Genomic DNA, 17,137 nt, shown 5'->3' with positions numbered 1-17,137 from the left:
CCAATGAATTTGTAGGAATGTCCTTTCTCCAGAACCTAATATGTTTGTGTACTAACTTTCACATAGGGCTATGGAACACACCTGATGAATCACTTGAAAGAATATCATATAAAGCATGACATCCTGAACTTTCTCACATATGCAGATGAATATGCAATTGGTTATTTCAAGAAACAGGTAGGTTGTTCACGTGTAACTCTGTTCTGTCGTTTCTTTTCTTAGTATATTCTCAGGTAGTCTTCATCCAAATAAGTTTTTCCTCTATCATTTTCTACTTACAAGAAGGACATGCATTTTTTAATCCTTAAGTCAGTAGTAAGCTTCAGACTGTAGTAGAGGCTATAACCAGCCCATAGTAAGTACTAAATAAATATTTGTTGGGTGAATGAATGAATGTCATCTATAAATGAAGTATTCTATTGCATCCTGGAATTCTAATATATGGTATCCCCGGGCTAAGGAGAAATTTCCAGCCTAAGGACTGGGTAAATAGAGTTCTCCATCTATCAAACAAATAGTTTCAGCCTCTGGGAAGCTGCCATTTATGACAGCAGAAAGAAAATTCTGAAGTCTATGAAGGGCTTCAGACAATCCTTCTTCAGCAGCGCACGTAAGGCTAGGAATGTGACTGCCACCTTGGTCCTTTCTTACCAGAAGTTTTCACCTCAACTTTTTTTTTCAGGTTAAAGATAATATTTGTTTGTTTATTATTTTATTTTTTATTTATTTTGGGGGGGGGTTAAAGGTAGTATTTAAAGAATTATATCTAAATTTAGAAAAATGATGTATAATTGACTTATAAGATGCTCATCTTAAACCAACATTTTGATAAGCTTTGACAATTGTATATACCTGTGTAGTCATGACTGCAAACAAATAAGAATAGTGGTGTTCATCCCTGTCAGCTCAACTTTTTAAGGATTATTCTTTGGCTGCATTTTTTTTTTAATAGTGCTTTATAATTCCTAAACACTTTCCTAACTACAAAAGTGATAATACAGTTATTGTAGAAATCTTGGAAGACCTAGTAAAGCAGAATGAAGAAAACCCACTTGTAATTTTACCGTCCCAAAGAGATTGACCGTTAATGTTTTGATATATACCTTTCTAGTAATTGTTCTCTGTGTCTGTGTGTTCATGTGTGTGTATATATATAAATAAAAACTTGGCTCGTAGTATATGTGATTTAATTACTTGCCTTTTTCACTTACTATATTCTGATCATTTGTTATGTAATTTTTGATGGTTCTCTGAAATTTTATGCTATATGTAGAAAATCATTAAACCATTACCACATTTTTAGGACATTTAAGTATTTCTTGCACACAAGTGTACATTTATAAGTGTGTGTGTGTGTGTATGTGTGTTGCCCTCATCTATGTTAAGTTTGCTTAGAATAAGGGTCTAGAAGTAGAGTTGTTTCCAGACATATTCAAGGTTTTTGTTATGCATTGACAGGGACTGTAACAACTGTTCTTGTCAGCAGTATGTAAGGGGTTCAGGAATATATTTTTACTCCTTTCCTAGATAAATTGTGTGTGTTTGCATTTATTTGATCTTTGTGAAGTTTGACATGTTTTTTTCTTGTTCGTTGATCCCTTGTATTTCTTCTTCTGTTTTTGAATTGCCAATTCATTGTCTTTTTGCCTCTTTTTCTACTAAAATCTTTATTTTCACAGTGACTTATGAAAAGTCTTGTATCTAAGGATATTAACCTTTTATTTTGTGATTTTTCTACCTTTCATCAGCTGTCTCAACATTGTTTATGGCTTTTTCATGTACAGAACTGTATTTCATGAATACATGAAATCTATTAACTTCTTTTTTTATGTAAGTCTTATGTGACTAGAGAGCTTATTTTCTCTGATGTCAGATAGTTCATCTCCTATTTATTTTCTTCTCATTCTTTAGGATCTGTTTGTGACTTTTTAAATACAACTCACTTGGGAGAACTTGGTGGGATTGTTTTACTGAGGGCTTAAACATCATCCTTAGGCTGTAAATACATTGCAGAGCTTGAAATATCAGTCATGTTTTTTAAATGACTTGTCTGTAGTCCTCTTTGAGGATTATGGCAATGATTGCTTGGAAAATAAGTTTTTGCTGAAAGGGAAGCAGGAAACTGCTGGTGATAGTTCTGAATTTCAAGTAATTTACTGCAAAGAAGTGAAATAGGCACTGTAAGGAGAGTTATGTTTATAATATATATTTAGAATATATATCCTGAAATACTAGGTTACTGCAGGTTAAAGTATGTAAAAGAATAAATTTTAAATAAATGTCACTGAAACAACTACACATTATGATGGTCTAGAAGTTTTTGCCTATACAGTAGGGGTTTCATTTCCTCAACATCAAAGTTCTAATTCTTATATATATAGGGGCGCCTGGGTGGCTCAGTCAGTTAAGTGTCTGGCTCAGGTCATGATCTCATGGTTTGTGAGTTTGAGCCCTGCATTGGGCTCCGCACCGACAACAAGGAGCCTGCTTGGGATTCTCTCTCTCTCTCTCTCTCTCTCTCTCTCTCTCTCCCTCCCTCCCCCCCTCCCCCCCTCCCTCTCCCCCCCCCTCTCCCTCTCCCTCTCCCTCTCTCTCTCCCCCTCCTCCACTCATGCATACTTGAGCATGCTCTCTCTCTCTCTTTAAGTAAACTTAAACGAATTTGTATATATATTTAAAGATTTTATTTATTTTTTAAAAAAAATTTTTTTTTCAACGTTTATTTATTTTTGGGACAGAGAGAGACAGAGCATGAACGGGGGAGGGGCAGAGAGAGAGGGAGACACAGAATCGGAAACAGGCTCCAGGCTCTGAGCCATCAGCCCAGAGCCCGACGCGGGGCTCGAACTCACGGACCGCGAGATCGTGACCTGGCTGAAGTCGGACGCTTAACCGACTGCGCCACCCAGGCGCCCCTTAAAGATTTTATTTTTAAGTAATCTCTATACCCAACGTGCAGTTTGAACTCACTACCCCAAGATGTAGAGTCACATGCTGTACTGACTGAGCCAGCCAGGTACCCCTAATTAATATACTTTTGGATAAGATTTTCTTTCAGAATTTAGATCGCTGTTTGATTTGTTGAGAATCCTGCGGTCCCCTCCCCATGTTGGGAGAAATTATGCATTTAAAGCTTATTTTAACTTCTGTGAAAACTGTTTTGTATAATTCGTGTTTTACTAGGATTATGGGTTTATGTCATCTTGCTTCCTGTTTGCACAGTTTGATTTGTGATGTTTTTGAACTTTGTGGAGGGGTTTCTCGCTAATCCTTCCCCGAATAATGTGATGAGAACTTGAAAGAAGCGTATCTTGAGGCCTACCACGTGGTTTGCCCTCAGTAAGTACCTGATGCACAACACCCGTATGAATGAATTTAATCTCATTGCAGGGTTTCTCCAAAGAAATTAAAATACCTAAAACCAAATATGTTGGCTACATTAAGGATTATGAAGGGGCCACTTTAATGGGATGTGAGCTAAATCCACGGATCCCATACACAGAATTTTCTGTCATCATTAAGAAGCAGAAGGAGGTAAGCATGTGACTCAAATTCCTTCCATACAGGTTGGTCTTCGTTGGGTGAGTTGCGTACCAGTGGGTGCCAGGTGCATGGCTCTCGCACGTATCGTAGCCTTAGTTTACAATGGTTTGTATAGATTTCTTCTTTGATCGTATCCTTGGTCTGTCTCCTCTCTAAGCACCATTCCGAAAAGAGTCAACACTTGTTAAATTGGTGTAAAATACAAAACTTATAAAATATGATGACGTATCTTACTTTCACCTTCAAAGCCTTTTACCTTCCGGCCTCTTGCATCCTTCCCATACTTACCTCTTTGGTTTCCTAAACTCTTCTCTAAAAGTCATTACTGATGCTTTAAGCCTCTATCTTGGTGTCTTTCTCCATTACCCACCTCACTCTCCCCAATGCACATACAAATCGGACTACTTGGGCCTGTGTTCAGTTTCTCCTTTGAACTTCTCTAGCATAAGTTTGATCCGGTCATTTGAATTTTTGTTATTCATTATCTTACTGAGGGTTTATCTTCGTATGTATCCATCTCTTCTTTTAACGTTGCAACTTCTGAAGGCTTATACTTGTAGGAATTCAGTGATTTGTTACCTGATTATGGGGCGAAGTCTTTTATGCACAGGAACTAAAAGAGAAACGGTAAGGGGAAAGGTTGATAGATTTGACTGCATAGTAATTTTACATTTATCCAAGATAGAAAAGAAAATACCATAAAAAGAGCAGAATTGGGGAGTGTGCAGAGGCCGTTTATGAAATGAATGCATTTTGTGTGAAGCCACCTCCTTGCTCCCGTAGTTCGTTGGCATTCAAGAACGGGCTTTGCGGCTGTGTCTTTGCATATCAATTCCACTTCATACCTGTGTTCTTCATTCTAGTGCACTTTTCTCCTAGCAGGTAACCAAAAAAAGACATCTGTCTTCAACCCATCTTTGTTTTCTGGTTTCTACTCATGTTCCTTAGCCCTAGTTCTTAGTTGTTTGTCAGACATGACCAACATGACAGATGTAAAACTCCTTATATAGAGTTTGGTGCATAGTAGGAGCTCAATAAATATTTTCCTTTTACTTGAAGTGGGTCAGACTTGTTCTTATGAATGTGAGCATGACTGTGAGTAAACCCCCCCCCCTTTGTTTTAAGTTAGAAAATAACAACCTTTGTTGTTTCTTGCTAAGAGATGTCAGCCTTAGAATTACAAATAGGGTACTTGGAGAGTTAATAAAAGCACAGCAGCCCCCCCCCACCTCCCCCCTCCGTCTCTCTCTGAAGAGCTAGCTTTCTTCATTGTTCTCTTTGGAGTTTAATGAGCAGGTCTGTTTTCAGCGGCTCAGTGTTCAGCATGGGGGGCCTGCCGGCCAACTAGAGCCATCACCGGGCAGTCAGCTGCCCTTCCCTCATTCCTCCTCTGAGCAGGACTCCTGTGTCTCTGGGTGGAAGCTGAGAGCAGGATTCCCCTGCAGAGTCACCTAGTCTGGATCTTTTGGCTCTTACTAGGTAGAGGGGAAAGGCACACACAAGGAGCTAGCAAAAGCAGGCACTTACTTAGTGCTCCCTCCCCCTTCCTCTTTCTCCCCTCCTCTTGGATCTCATCTCCCTCTCTCCTCACCTTCCCTGTTTCCCTCCAGCCTTCTCTAACACGTGCTTCGGAGTGGCTCATGCTGGCTTGGAGCTGTTAACCTAGTTCCTTTCAAAGAGACGTGAACTCACCATAATAAAATACTTGGATTCATGTAGTATCTTCTTCCACAGAATTCAAGTGAGTGTCACAAGTCTCTTTATTCTGACTTTTGAAGACCTCCTTGTGGAAGGCAGGGACTAGTGGTGGTAGCAAACAAAGTTATAAGTGTGTAGAGGGTTTTCCTGGCCCCTAGAAGCATGCAAGAGCAGAATACACTGTGGTTGTGGCTGGTGGAGATAGAGAAGTTTGCAGCTGGACAGGGGAGCAGAGTGGGAGTGGAGGACTACTTTGTGAGCGTTGGCTCCAGGAGGAAAGTGCAATCTGTAAGGGTCTAGCATCATTGGAGGTGTCTTCATGTGAGATGTATTTTGAGCTGTTTTGAGCCTGCTAAATCCCATCAGCATGGGCAAAGATTCAGAGTCCAGCATAAATAGATTCAGCTAGGACCATAGCTGTGCCAGTGATAAAAGGCACTGTTTGAGAAAGTGTGACTAGACCCTGAGCAGACGGAGGTGAGTGTATGAGTGCATGTGCGTGTTGGGGCGAAGGGCCTGAGAGGTGGGGATACTTCTCAAATCTTCATCCAAGTGTGAAACAATGAGGGGGGCTGGGTTTGGAGGATCCAAAGCAAGGGTGAGGCCAACTAGCGTGATCTCTTTGTAAGAAGATGTGCTAAGACTTATTGGCATATCACAGATGGGGGAGTCCCCCTAAATCTTTGGTTTGGGGAGACTAAAATGGACAGTGGTGGACCGGGAGAAGGATTTGAGGAGAGAAGGATGATGACAGGTGGAGAAGTGGAGACATTTTCGAGGGAAGTGAAGATAAAAGACTGGAACAGAAGTGAAATGTCTCCTTTTTCCAAAGTGATCCTTGGAAGCTCAGAGGGGTTAAGAAACCCTCTACTGCCATTACCAGTCACTCACTAGGACCCCAAACCTTCAAGGTGCTACACAAGGGGTGTGGAACCCACTGGGGTGGGATATCACATCTGAGAGCACTCCTGATAAAGAGAAAAGCTTTTAAAATTTAACTTTGAAGTTATATTTTTTGAAGGTGTTTATTTAAGAGACTGCCATTAGGATTCTCTTTTAAAAAGACTTAAACTGGAGGAGGGAGGCACCTGGGTGCCTAAGTTGGTTGAGTGTCCAACTTCAGCTCAGGTCTGATCTCACGGTTCATGAGTTGGAGCCCCACATTGGTCTTGCTGCTGTCAGCGCAGAACCTGCTTCAGATCCTCTGTCTCCCTCCCTGTCTGCCTCTCCCCTGCTCATTCCCGCCCTCTCTCTCTCTCTCTCTCTCTCTCACAAAAATAAACTTTAAAAAGAAATTCTAAAAAAAGGCTTAGACTGGGGGAGGGGTGCTTGTTGGCTGGCTCAGTTGGAAGAGTATATGACTCTTGATCTCGGGGTTGTGAGTTCAAGCCCCACATTGGGTGTAGATTACCTAAATAAATACAAAAACTTAAAAAAAAAAAAAACTAAAAACTTAGACTTGGGGTGCCTGGCTGGCTCAGTTGGTAGGCCATGTGACTCTTGATCTTGGAGTTGTAAATTTGAGCCCCATGCTGGGTGTAGAGATTACTTAAAAATAAAATTAAAAAAAAAAAAAAAAGGACTTAGATTCATAAATAAACAAGGGAGAGTATCCATCTAGATCTGTCTGTCCAGAATGGGAGCCACTAGCTACATATTGGCTATTGAGCACTTGATATATGGACTGCTGAAATTGAGATGCACTACAATTTTGAGGACTTGTTATGAATAAAAGAATGTAAAGTATCTCATACATATCTTTATTTATTTTTTTTAATGATTATATACAGCTGTGATAATATTTTGGATATATTGGTGTAAATAAAAACATACTGTTAAAATCCAATTTTACCTGTTACATTTTACTTTAAAGAGTGTGGCTACTGGAACATTTAAAATTACATGAGTGATGGGGCGCCTGGGTGGCTCAGTCGGTTGGGCATCCGACTTCGGCTCAGGTCATGATCTCAAGGCTCGTGAGTTCGAGCCCCGCATCAGGCTCTGTGCTGACAGCTCAGAGCTTGGAGCCTGCTTCGGATTCTGTGTCTCCCTCTCTGTCTGCTCCTCTCCCATCCATGCTCTGTCTCTCTCAAAAATAAATAAACATTAAAAAAAAATGAGTGGTTTGCATTATATTTATTTTTTTTTAAATATTTATTTAGAGAGAGAGAAAGCACAAGTTGGGGAGGGGCAGAGTGAGAGGGAGAGAAAATCCCAAGCAGGTTCCATGGTCACGTTCCACATTTACCAACGATGTGTTTGAGATCAAGCTGTTAGGAACTGGAATTTTTTGTTTTCCTTTGTAAATTCAATTAATGACTGCTACTGTTTTGTTTTTTCTTTTCCAAAATTCAGTTATGACAGTTTCTGGATGGCTATTTTTAATTTATCTTTTTCTGTTTTTTTTTTTTTTTTAAATGGAAAACTGTACTGTTTTGGAAATAGTTAACCTAAGTACATTAGGAATTATTTTACAAAATTCCCTTATAGGTCCTGAATGCTCACAACAGGAGTTGTGTTGCCTCAACAATTTGGAATTGCTTTTTTGATGCAAACAGCATGGGTTAGGGCTATTTGTTTTGAGAGAGAGTGAGCATGAGCAGGGGAAGGGCAGAGAGAGAGGGAGAAAGAGAATCCCAAGCAGGCTCCACACTGTCAGTATGAGCCTGACGCGAGGCTTGAACTCATGAACCATGAGATCACGACCTGAGCCAAAATGAAGAGTCGGATGCCTAACCAACTGAGCCACCCAGGCACCCCAAGCCTTGACAATTTTGAGTGCTAGTAAGGTCATCCTGTCATTGGCAACTTTCTGAGGCCTGTTCATGTGCCCTCCAGTCCGAAGGGAATAGTTCCTGCTCTGGGGACCTGAAGGGGTCCTGACACGGGGCTCAGCTGGGTTAGCTGATGCACGGGGCTGCTTGGCTGCAGCTTGGGCAGAGGCCCCTCAGAGAAGCAAGACAAAATCACTGGCTCCTGTGCTAGAGAGGACCGCCGCCCCTGAGGGCAGTGTGTTCTCTCAGTCTTGGCTGTTTTGAATGGCAGGGGACAAGGTTTCACAGACAGTTGTGTGAATGCCACCGAAGGGGCATGGTTGTGTAATAGAATGTTTTCATGTCTTACCCGTAAAATGGCATTCACCCTTTCTCCTTTTTTGTGTCCTGAAGGCTATATTTAGGGGCCCAACATCCTAGGTTGAATAGCTTAATCTGTAGCCACAAACTTCTGTCACTAAACACATTTTCTTCCTGTGCTTTACAGATCATTAAAAAGCTGATAGAAAGAAAACAAGCCCAGATTCGAAAAGTATACCCTGGACTTTCATGCTTTAAAGATGGAGTTCGACAGATTCCAATAGAAAGCATTCCTGGAATTAGTATGTACAGATCTTCTTTTAAAAGCAAAACCTTTTGGTCATGCCATGAGATAGGTTTGAAACAATCGCCAGAGTGCCGTGATTTGGAAAGCTTTTTGCTCTGCCTGTCTCCATTCGTGGTGTTTGTAGTCTTGGGAAGGGAGTGCATGCTTTCCCTTTATGTCTTTTCTCTACTTCTCAGTGTGGACAAATCAAGGAGAATTCAGATGACCCCTTCTTGTAGCTGATAATATCTGCCATTTATCGAGAGGTTGCTGTTAGAGCACAGGGGAATTCTACTTCTACAAATGGGGAATTTGAGTCTCAGAATGATTAAGTCCTTTGAGCTCACATAGTACATGGCTAGTAACTGTCAGAAGCCGCCTGATTTGGATCTCCAGACATTTTGCTGTTCATACCCGTTGCTCGTTGCCGTCACGATTGCAACCTGCCCACATGTGTGCTCGGCCAAATCAGTCTCTCAGCATTTCTAAAAAAGATGATTGGAAACATATAATTTGTTTCAAGTTCCCTATTTTAGAGTAGTTTTCCCAAGGGTTCTTATCTGTGAGTATGTGAGAGGTGAGTCATCCTGGGATAAAACACACAAAATAGCTTGTTTTTGTAGTTCAAAAGTATTGAATAGCTATGCTTTGATTCAGTTCAAATCCAGCATCTTCTAGTATATTGAAGATTTAATACGGAAAACAAAATGCAACAAACTACAGTTCTCCAGAAAAAAAATAAGACATTATTTGGGCACGATATATTCCTTCATTACAATGGCTACCCTATAGCACATCTTACTTTTACTTCTAGCCCTAGAGTATCATCCCTGTTAATGGCACAATAGCTACCATATTGCCAGGCATTTTTTTTTTTTTTTTTTTTTTTTTTTTTTTTTTTTACATGCATCAACTAATCTCAAAAGCGATAACGCCACCTAATTTTTAGAGTTCTGTTTTATACATTGATAAACTGTAGAGGCAAAAAGTTAAGTAATCTATCTAGGATAAGTTAGCTTTTAAGGAGTGAGCAAGAAATCAAATCCAGGTCTATTGGATTTGAGGCTGTGTTTTCTTTCTGCTGCGCTAAACCATCTTGCATTGCAAGCAGGTTCTTTGCCAAATAAAATAGAGACCGGGAGGGATAAGGTTTGTTCTAACCTAAAATAACAGCTTAACTCTTTCACATGTGATTAGCAAAAAAAAATGTGACTTAGAGTTTAAAATATACACTTGTCCCCGGTACTGACATATTTATTTTTTATACTCTCCTCTGAAAAGTTGGAGTTCCTCCTTTAAAAAACACTAACCTAAAGTAGTGTTGGTTATCTTGGGAATGTTGGAAATGTTTCAGGTTTGTAGCCATATACGGAAGAAAACTAATTGCAGTTGATTTCTGTCTCTTCCCAGAAATAGACTTTTATTTAGGCATGCGTATAATTTATTGCATTTTGATAAGTATTAATGTTGTTATTCTCTTGACCGAAAGCAGTTCTCATTCAGTGTTTAATTTCGTTGACATGTAGGAGAGACAGGCTGGAAGCCGAGTGGAAGAGAGAAAAGGTAAGTCAGATGGGCGGGAGGATGAATTAATGGAAGTGATTTTTCTTTCCTCCCCGCAACTTAGAGGAAACGGGCAAACTGACTGTAATCACTCATGTGGCACTTGCTGCGTTTCCGTTTTCATAAAAAGTGCTGGGATGGTTCCAGTCTTAGGGTTTTGTGAAAATGAGCTGAATAGGAATCCCCTGGCAGGAGGGCAAAAAACTAATCATTGTTCCTTGTCATTTGCTCTTTTCCTTTCAAGTAAAGAGCCCAAAGACCCTGACCAGCTTTACAGCACGCTCAAGAGCATCCTCCAGCAGGTGAAGGTGGGTGTTTTCTTTTCATTCACCTCATGCAGATATTTTGAAATGATTTCCCACATGGAATTTCCATATTAGATACCTTACTTTTTTCTTTACTCAAGAGCCATCAAAGCGCTTGGCCCTTCATGGAACCTGTGAAGAGAACAGAAGCTCCGGGATATTATGAAGTTATAAGGTTCCCCATGGGTAATGCCATTAACATTTTCTAAGTATAGATGTAACACTCTCTGGATGGCGGTGTGGGGGACAAACGGTTGCTGAGGTTGATTTGTAATCTTCTGTGGTAGGGTAGGGTTTGTGTGATGACGGGCGGTGGGATTCCCCGTCCCCGCGGAGGGCCAGTGACTGTGGAGCAGCGTGATAAAGGAGACGTGGGTGGCTGTGTTCAGGAGACATGCTTGCACCTTTCAGAGCTGCACCCGACAGCACCTGATGCAGAAAGCCCACGCGGGGAACTGCACTCAGCACTAGATGTGAATGCTGGCTGTGTGGACACAGCCTTGTTTATACTCCCCCATTTGGTTGCAAATGGAGAAACTTCAGGTTGTCCTCTTGATATATTGTGAGCCTTTTGAGAATTTTTGAAAGCAATAAAAAGAAGTTGGATTAAGCTGCTTGCCTGCTATCCTAGCAGAGGGAGAAATTCTTGATTTTCCATGTTCTTGATGGATACTATTAGTGTCCCTATTTTCACTCCTTTTTAAAGCTTTATTACACATCCAATACCAAACAAACAAGAAATGCCTTTAGAAATGTAGAAGTGTGGGATTTGCTGCTGTACCTGCACCATGCTAAATGATTAGTTGAACCAATAGAGAATCCAATTAAACTAATTTGGCATTGTGTAGATGACAGAAAACTAGCTGAAATATTTTCTTTTCAGTCACTTGTGTGGCCATTGTTTGGGAGACAGCCTGTGTCTTCTGTCCCTTTTCCACCTGTAATCTATTCCTGGTACCAAGCAAGTATTAAAATATGAAAGGAAGAATGAAAGGGACCCATTAGCTCCCTGGCAACAGAATTATTTGTGGGTGTTTTCTATAGCCTTAATTTTCACATGAATGTGTTTTATATAGTCATAGTAATGATTTGGGTAGTCTGTACTCCTTAAAGTGGACATACATCTATATGCTTTTCTTTCCCTTTGCTTTCTGCCTTGCTTCTGTGTATTTCAGTTATGAAAACCAAAGTGTGAGGATTGACTGAGTCTAGAATTCTGTATGGAATGGTGTTTGGGGAGTCTGTATATTCTTTTCTTTTTTAAAAAAATTTTTAAGAGGTTTTATTTTTAAGTAATGTCTACACCCAACATGTGGCTCAAACTCACAACCCTGAGATCAAGAATTGCATGCTCTACTGACTGAGCCAGTGATGTGTCCCTCGGTATTTTCCATCATGTAAAAAATATGTTAAGACCAGGGTACCTGGGTGGCTCAGTTGGTTGAACATCTGACTTCAGCTCAGATCGTGATCTGGTTTGGGAGTTCAAGCCCTGCATCAGATGCTCACTGCTGTCAGCACGGGACCCGCTTCGGATTCTCTGTCCCCCACCTCTCTCTGCCCTTCCCCTACTTGTACTCTCTCTCTCAAAAATAAATAAACATTTAAAAAGTATATGTAAAGACCATTTGTGCCCATTTCCAAACTTAAGTTAACTGACCTCTGGAGTTAACTCCAACTGACCCTGGACCATCTCCACTCCTTTTATGAAACCCTCGTGGGAGGTTGTGTGAGTTTGGGGAGAATAATTATCTTTTAGCCCTGCTCATGTATGCTCTGAAGACCTGCAATAGTAGTTCTAGAAGGTCCTGTCTGTCATAGCCTACTCTCAGCCTGCTTTCTGGAAGTGTTTTTCCTGGTCCAGCCAAGCAAAGGGATGAGCCTTTCCAGTTGGATACCACCTGTGTGCATAGCTGAATGCTTCCGAGGGCAATATTGGCCCCGTTGAGCAAGACCAGTGGTGAACTGAGGTGTGTTCTAGACAAAGAGAATTAAAACAGTAAATGGTGCTCTTTAGGGGAGTAATGAGATTTTTCTTGGGATGTCTTTAGGTGCTGAGTAAAATGTTTAGTCTTGCCCCTAAGATGGTCATGCCCAAAAAGATGGTCTTTTTTCTGAGGACAAGACTGACAGATCAATAATTTTACTTTCTCCCATTATTGCCTTCTTGGCTTTTTCTAAAAGCATTTCTTCTCTTTCCCCTTTGCCTTCAAAAACTCTTTTCTCCCATATGAATGAGACCTAACCTGTGTCATTTGGGGCATCTCATTCAGAACATTGTCTGAGTAGTCTGGTTCAAGCATGTCTTCTTACCATGTGTGGATTACTAGTTAGAGTTTTCCTATTTACCCAGAACTCCCAAGTTGGTGGGGGTGGGGGATGAAAACAGAATAATTTTACGATTTCTTCCTGTGTGGTATCACTGATGTGTAATCACCTTCTTTTTTAACACATGCCGTTTGGCCAACCAAGCCTCTTAGAAGGCTGGAGGAAGAAAGATGTTATTTATAACTGAGTAGAATAGAAAGATGGAAAGGAAATGTACAGAATTGGCTGTAATTATTCTGAAAGGTTCAAATACTTCTATGACTCTTGTTTTGTTCCTACTGTATTTTAGGCTCTCCCCATCTCTTCTTATCCACTCTCTTCCAAATAATAGTTTGAAAGCTCTTGGATAAACTTCTTTGTGCCATGTTTCATTCTTTTTTTCCCTTTTTGGTTACATGTCTTTTCCTTCTAAAACATAAAATTATATCAGGTAGCATGTCTTAAGTGGTAGGCATGTGGTGGAAGGAAGGTAAACATCTAACTTACTTGGAGAGACACAATTAATTTCATTAGTCTTTCTTCATTTAATGAGAGGACATCTTCATCTGTTCAGTCACACTTGGGTGAGACAGCTAGTGGGGTATTTGCTGAACCTTTAGGTATCTTAACACTTGCCAGTTTTTCTCTTCTTCCACACTGTTTTAGTGAGAGAAGAAAATTGAACGTTGAACTCACAGATTGATGACATAGCACTACCAAAGATAAGCTTTGTTCAGAGGAAATAGGCGAGAGTACATATTTCCCATTTTTTTCTTTGGTGTTTTGGTAGATTTAAGACTTTGATCTAAATGAATTTCCATTTTTGGTTGTTGTACATAATTTTATATATCTGACTAACTGATAATCCCGTTGTAGTTGGTTGTAAGTTTCCTTGCCTCTGGAAAATTTAATCATATAGTGGGAATTTGGGTTATGGGTAGTCAGAGGTATTTCTTTAACAATTTTGACTTATTTTTCCATGCACAGTTAATATAATTTTTTTAATGTTTATTTTTGAGAAAGAACAAGCAGGGAAGGGGCAGAGGGGGGGCGAGGAGACAGAGGATCTGAAGCGGGGTCTGCACTCACAGCAGAGAGCCCTACATGGGGCTCGAACTCACAAACCATGAGATCATGACCTGAGCCAAAGTCAGAGGCTTAACCAACTGAGCCACCCAGGTGCCCCACAGTTAATATAAGTTTTAATGATAGAACCAGACTGAGAGTCAACTAGGAACCTGTCAGTAGACAAATGTTAACATCTTCTAATCTGCATGGATTTTTTTAAAAATATTATTTATTTTTGAGAGAGAGAGAGAGAGAGCGAGTGGGGAAGGGGCAGAGAAAGAGGGAGACACAGAATTTGAAGCGGGCTCCAGGCTCCGAGCTGTCAGCAGACAACCTGACATGGGGGTTGAACTCACGAACCGTGAGTTCATTACCTGAGCTGAGGCCTGATGCTTTACCGACTAAGCCACCAAGGCGCCCCTGCATGGAATTCTTTAAATCAGTCCTAAGAGTGGGGAGTAAACAAGCCCCATGGTATTCTTATAAGTTTAGATAAAGTACTGTTTTCATTTGTAAAATAATATAATTTAAAGGAAGTAGATATATTGGGAAAATACTATTTTACAGTAGTCTCTCAAGGCTTACTGGCTTTAGAAAAAAATTTTTGTGTGATTTTTTTTTTTTTTTTTATTGCTTGTGATTCTTATTTCATGGATGGAGCATGAAACTAAATTAATTTGAATCTTTATATGCAAGGACACTGGTGTATCTGCAGATTTATTTATGATCAGTTTCTGTACTTTAGTTCTGTCTCTACAGCACCAAAACAACTGTGAATTTATTGAAACAAACTCAGTCTGATTGTTCGACTTAAGTAATGCAGTGATTCAGTACAAATGTCCCACCTGCTCTACTCTGTGTAGATAGAGCCTCTTCTGTGTAATTCCGAATGAATAGCTAACAGTACTTAGTTTATCATACTTATCACTGCTAATCTACTTAGCTTCCTTGTGCTGAATAGGGGATTGGGCCAGATGACTAATAATGGTCCCTTCAATGTTAAAATGCTGTGATTTTACACAAGGAACCCTCACAACAGAAACAACCTAAGATTTAGGAGCTGTTTTCCTTGATCATATGAATTTCTTATAAGCAGGGGCATTGGGGTGGTAAAAATGTAGCCAAACCAATGACATAAATTTCTCTCCCTGTCTCCCTTTTGTCCGCGAGTGTTTAAAATAGGAGTCAAAGATTGCTAATATTTTTTTTTCCTGTGCAGATCTGAAAACCATGAGTGAACGCCTCAAGAATAGGTACTACGTGTCTAAGAAATTATTCATGGCAGATTTACAGCGAGTCTTTACCAATTGCAAAGAATACAACCCCCCTGAAAGCGAATACTACAAATGTGCCAATATCCTGGAGAAATTCTTCTTCAGTAAAATTAAGGAAGCTGGATTAATTGACAAGTGATTTTCCCCCCTCTGCTTCTTAGAAACTCATCAAACAGTGTGCCTAAAGCAAGGTGGTTTAGTTTTATAAAGAATTGAACATAATGTATTGAAGATACTTGTAACTGTATTAATTAGCACTTTTGAAAAACAAAAAAACCTCCTCTTAGCTTTTCAGATACGTATTTAAATTGAAGTCATAGAACATTTTTATTTTATGGAATAGATTTTAATCTATTTACTACTATTAAATGTAAATTTTCTATGGCATGTCCATTAGCTGAATATTCAGTAATAGATGATCAGGGGTTTCCTCAAAACCTGTGTATGAGGAAATTGCACATAGTACCAAGATTTGGGGGAATGCAGAAACTTTTCAGACCATGAATGTTTCCATTTTTTCTAATGGAATGTGAGAGTTTATTTTTATTTTATTCTGAAGGACTTTAAGGAAGGGATACATGATAAAAAGCCCATAAAAGGTGAAATATGTGATGTTTGAAGTCTCATTGTAGACTTTTTATATATATTTTTTAAAAACACTCATCTAGATGAGGTGCTTTGAGCAGTTCTGAAAAAATGCAGTTCCAGAAAAGCAACTGCTTTGATTCCTAAGGAAGAAATTCTAAATACTGCAAAGTTTTTTATAAGCATCTGGGTTTTTGATAATTCTGTCTACCTACAATAAACTTGTGAGCGCATAACCACTATTTTAATAATTATTTTCTCTACACAAATGTGTAATATTATATTTGACTTTGCTTATGCAGGCCATAAGTTCCAAAAGGCAATCTCCTGTTGCACAAAGGCATACATTTGAGAACACTTGAGATCGAATCAATGTGCTTTAATAAGAAAAGATGCATAATCTACGTATGTATCAAATTTGGTGGATCCTTGTTCTAACTAATAAGGATTGTTTTCTTTTTCTATGAGACACACAACCCCACTGATAATGTACGATATGAACATTTTTCCTGTTGCATCTCTACATTCTGTTCATTGTCTGAGGTGAAATCAATTACCAAGATTTGCTGTCAGTATTTTATCACCTACATTGGAATACAGACCCAGGGTGATATCCCACTAAAATCCATCGTACAGACGGATTAACCTGTCTCGGGACTCCAGCTTAGCGCTTGGGTTTATTTTCTGATTAACACTACATAGAGAAGTGGGACGTCTGCCATCCCAACTCTGGGAGAACCAACTAATATCAAAACAAATGAAGGCCATTTTGATGGTCTTTGACACTAATTTTTATGATACAAATTTATAAACTGATTTTTGTAAAGGACTAAGTTTTAAAAGTGTATTTAACTTGATGGGGTTTTTTATCAGCATAAGTGAATTAAAGTGATCATTTAATCATTGTTAAAAACAGTTGCCAGAGATAATCTGCATGACGGAAAAAACCCTGCAAATGGCTGTTAAGCGGGAAGTATTGTTTTTAATAGGTAAGAGATATTCAGAATGCTCACACTGAAAAATGCCTCAACTTTTTTAAGTCTAAGAAACTGCCTCGAGTGGCATCTAGATTTCTAATGAAGAATGATGATACACTTTGGATTAAGTATCTTGGACTGGTTTTAAACAGTGCTTTGTACTGAATCTGCCGAAGCATCTGTCCAGCTTGGTATCCTGTGAAAGTTTGTTATTTTCTGGGTAGACATTCTTATAGAGTATTGTCTTTAAAATCAGATTGTCTCTTCTATATTGAAAGCATTTTTATGTTTTCTAATTTAAAAATTAATATTTTCTTATAGATATTGTGCAATAAAGCTGAAGTAGGATGTGTGGTTTTTGCAAATGCTTTAACAGCGGATAAAATTTTACATTTGTAAAATTAATATATTGTACTGGTACAACATAGTTTTAAATTATATTTTAAAAAGCTCTCAA

The 17,137-nt window shown here is 39.4% G+C and overlaps 1 protein-coding gene across 1 annotated transcript in view; it reads left to right on the top strand.

The window, feature by feature from the left end:
• Nucleotides 1-17,137, top strand: part of KAT2B (lysine acetyltransferase 2B) — a 102,898-nt gene extending 85,761 nt beyond the window's left edge. Inside the window, exons 13-19 of the mRNA XM_030328419.1 lie at nt 67-177; nt 3,391-3,534; nt 8,503-8,617; nt 10,128-10,164; nt 10,409-10,472; nt 10,571-10,655; nt 15,064-17,137. Coding sequence (XP_030184279.1) covers nt 67-177; nt 3,391-3,534; nt 8,503-8,617; nt 10,128-10,164; nt 10,409-10,472; nt 10,571-10,655; nt 15,064-15,257 — 750 coding nt within the window. The 3' untranslated portion in view covers nt 15,258-17,137. The remainder of the gene's footprint in view (nt 1-66; nt 178-3,390; nt 3,535-8,502; nt 8,618-10,127; nt 10,165-10,408; nt 10,473-10,570; nt 10,656-15,063) is intronic.

The sequence above is a fragment of the Lynx canadensis genome, chromosome C2 (assembly GCF_007474595.2).
Source record: "Lynx canadensis isolate LIC74 chromosome C2, mLynCan4.pri.v2, whole genome shotgun sequence".
Classification (NCBI taxonomy): domain Eukaryota; kingdom Metazoa; phylum Chordata; class Mammalia; order Carnivora; family Felidae; genus Lynx; species Lynx canadensis.
The sequence above is the reverse complement of the archived record's forward strand: the minus strand, read 5'-3'. Positions and strand labels throughout refer to the sequence as shown.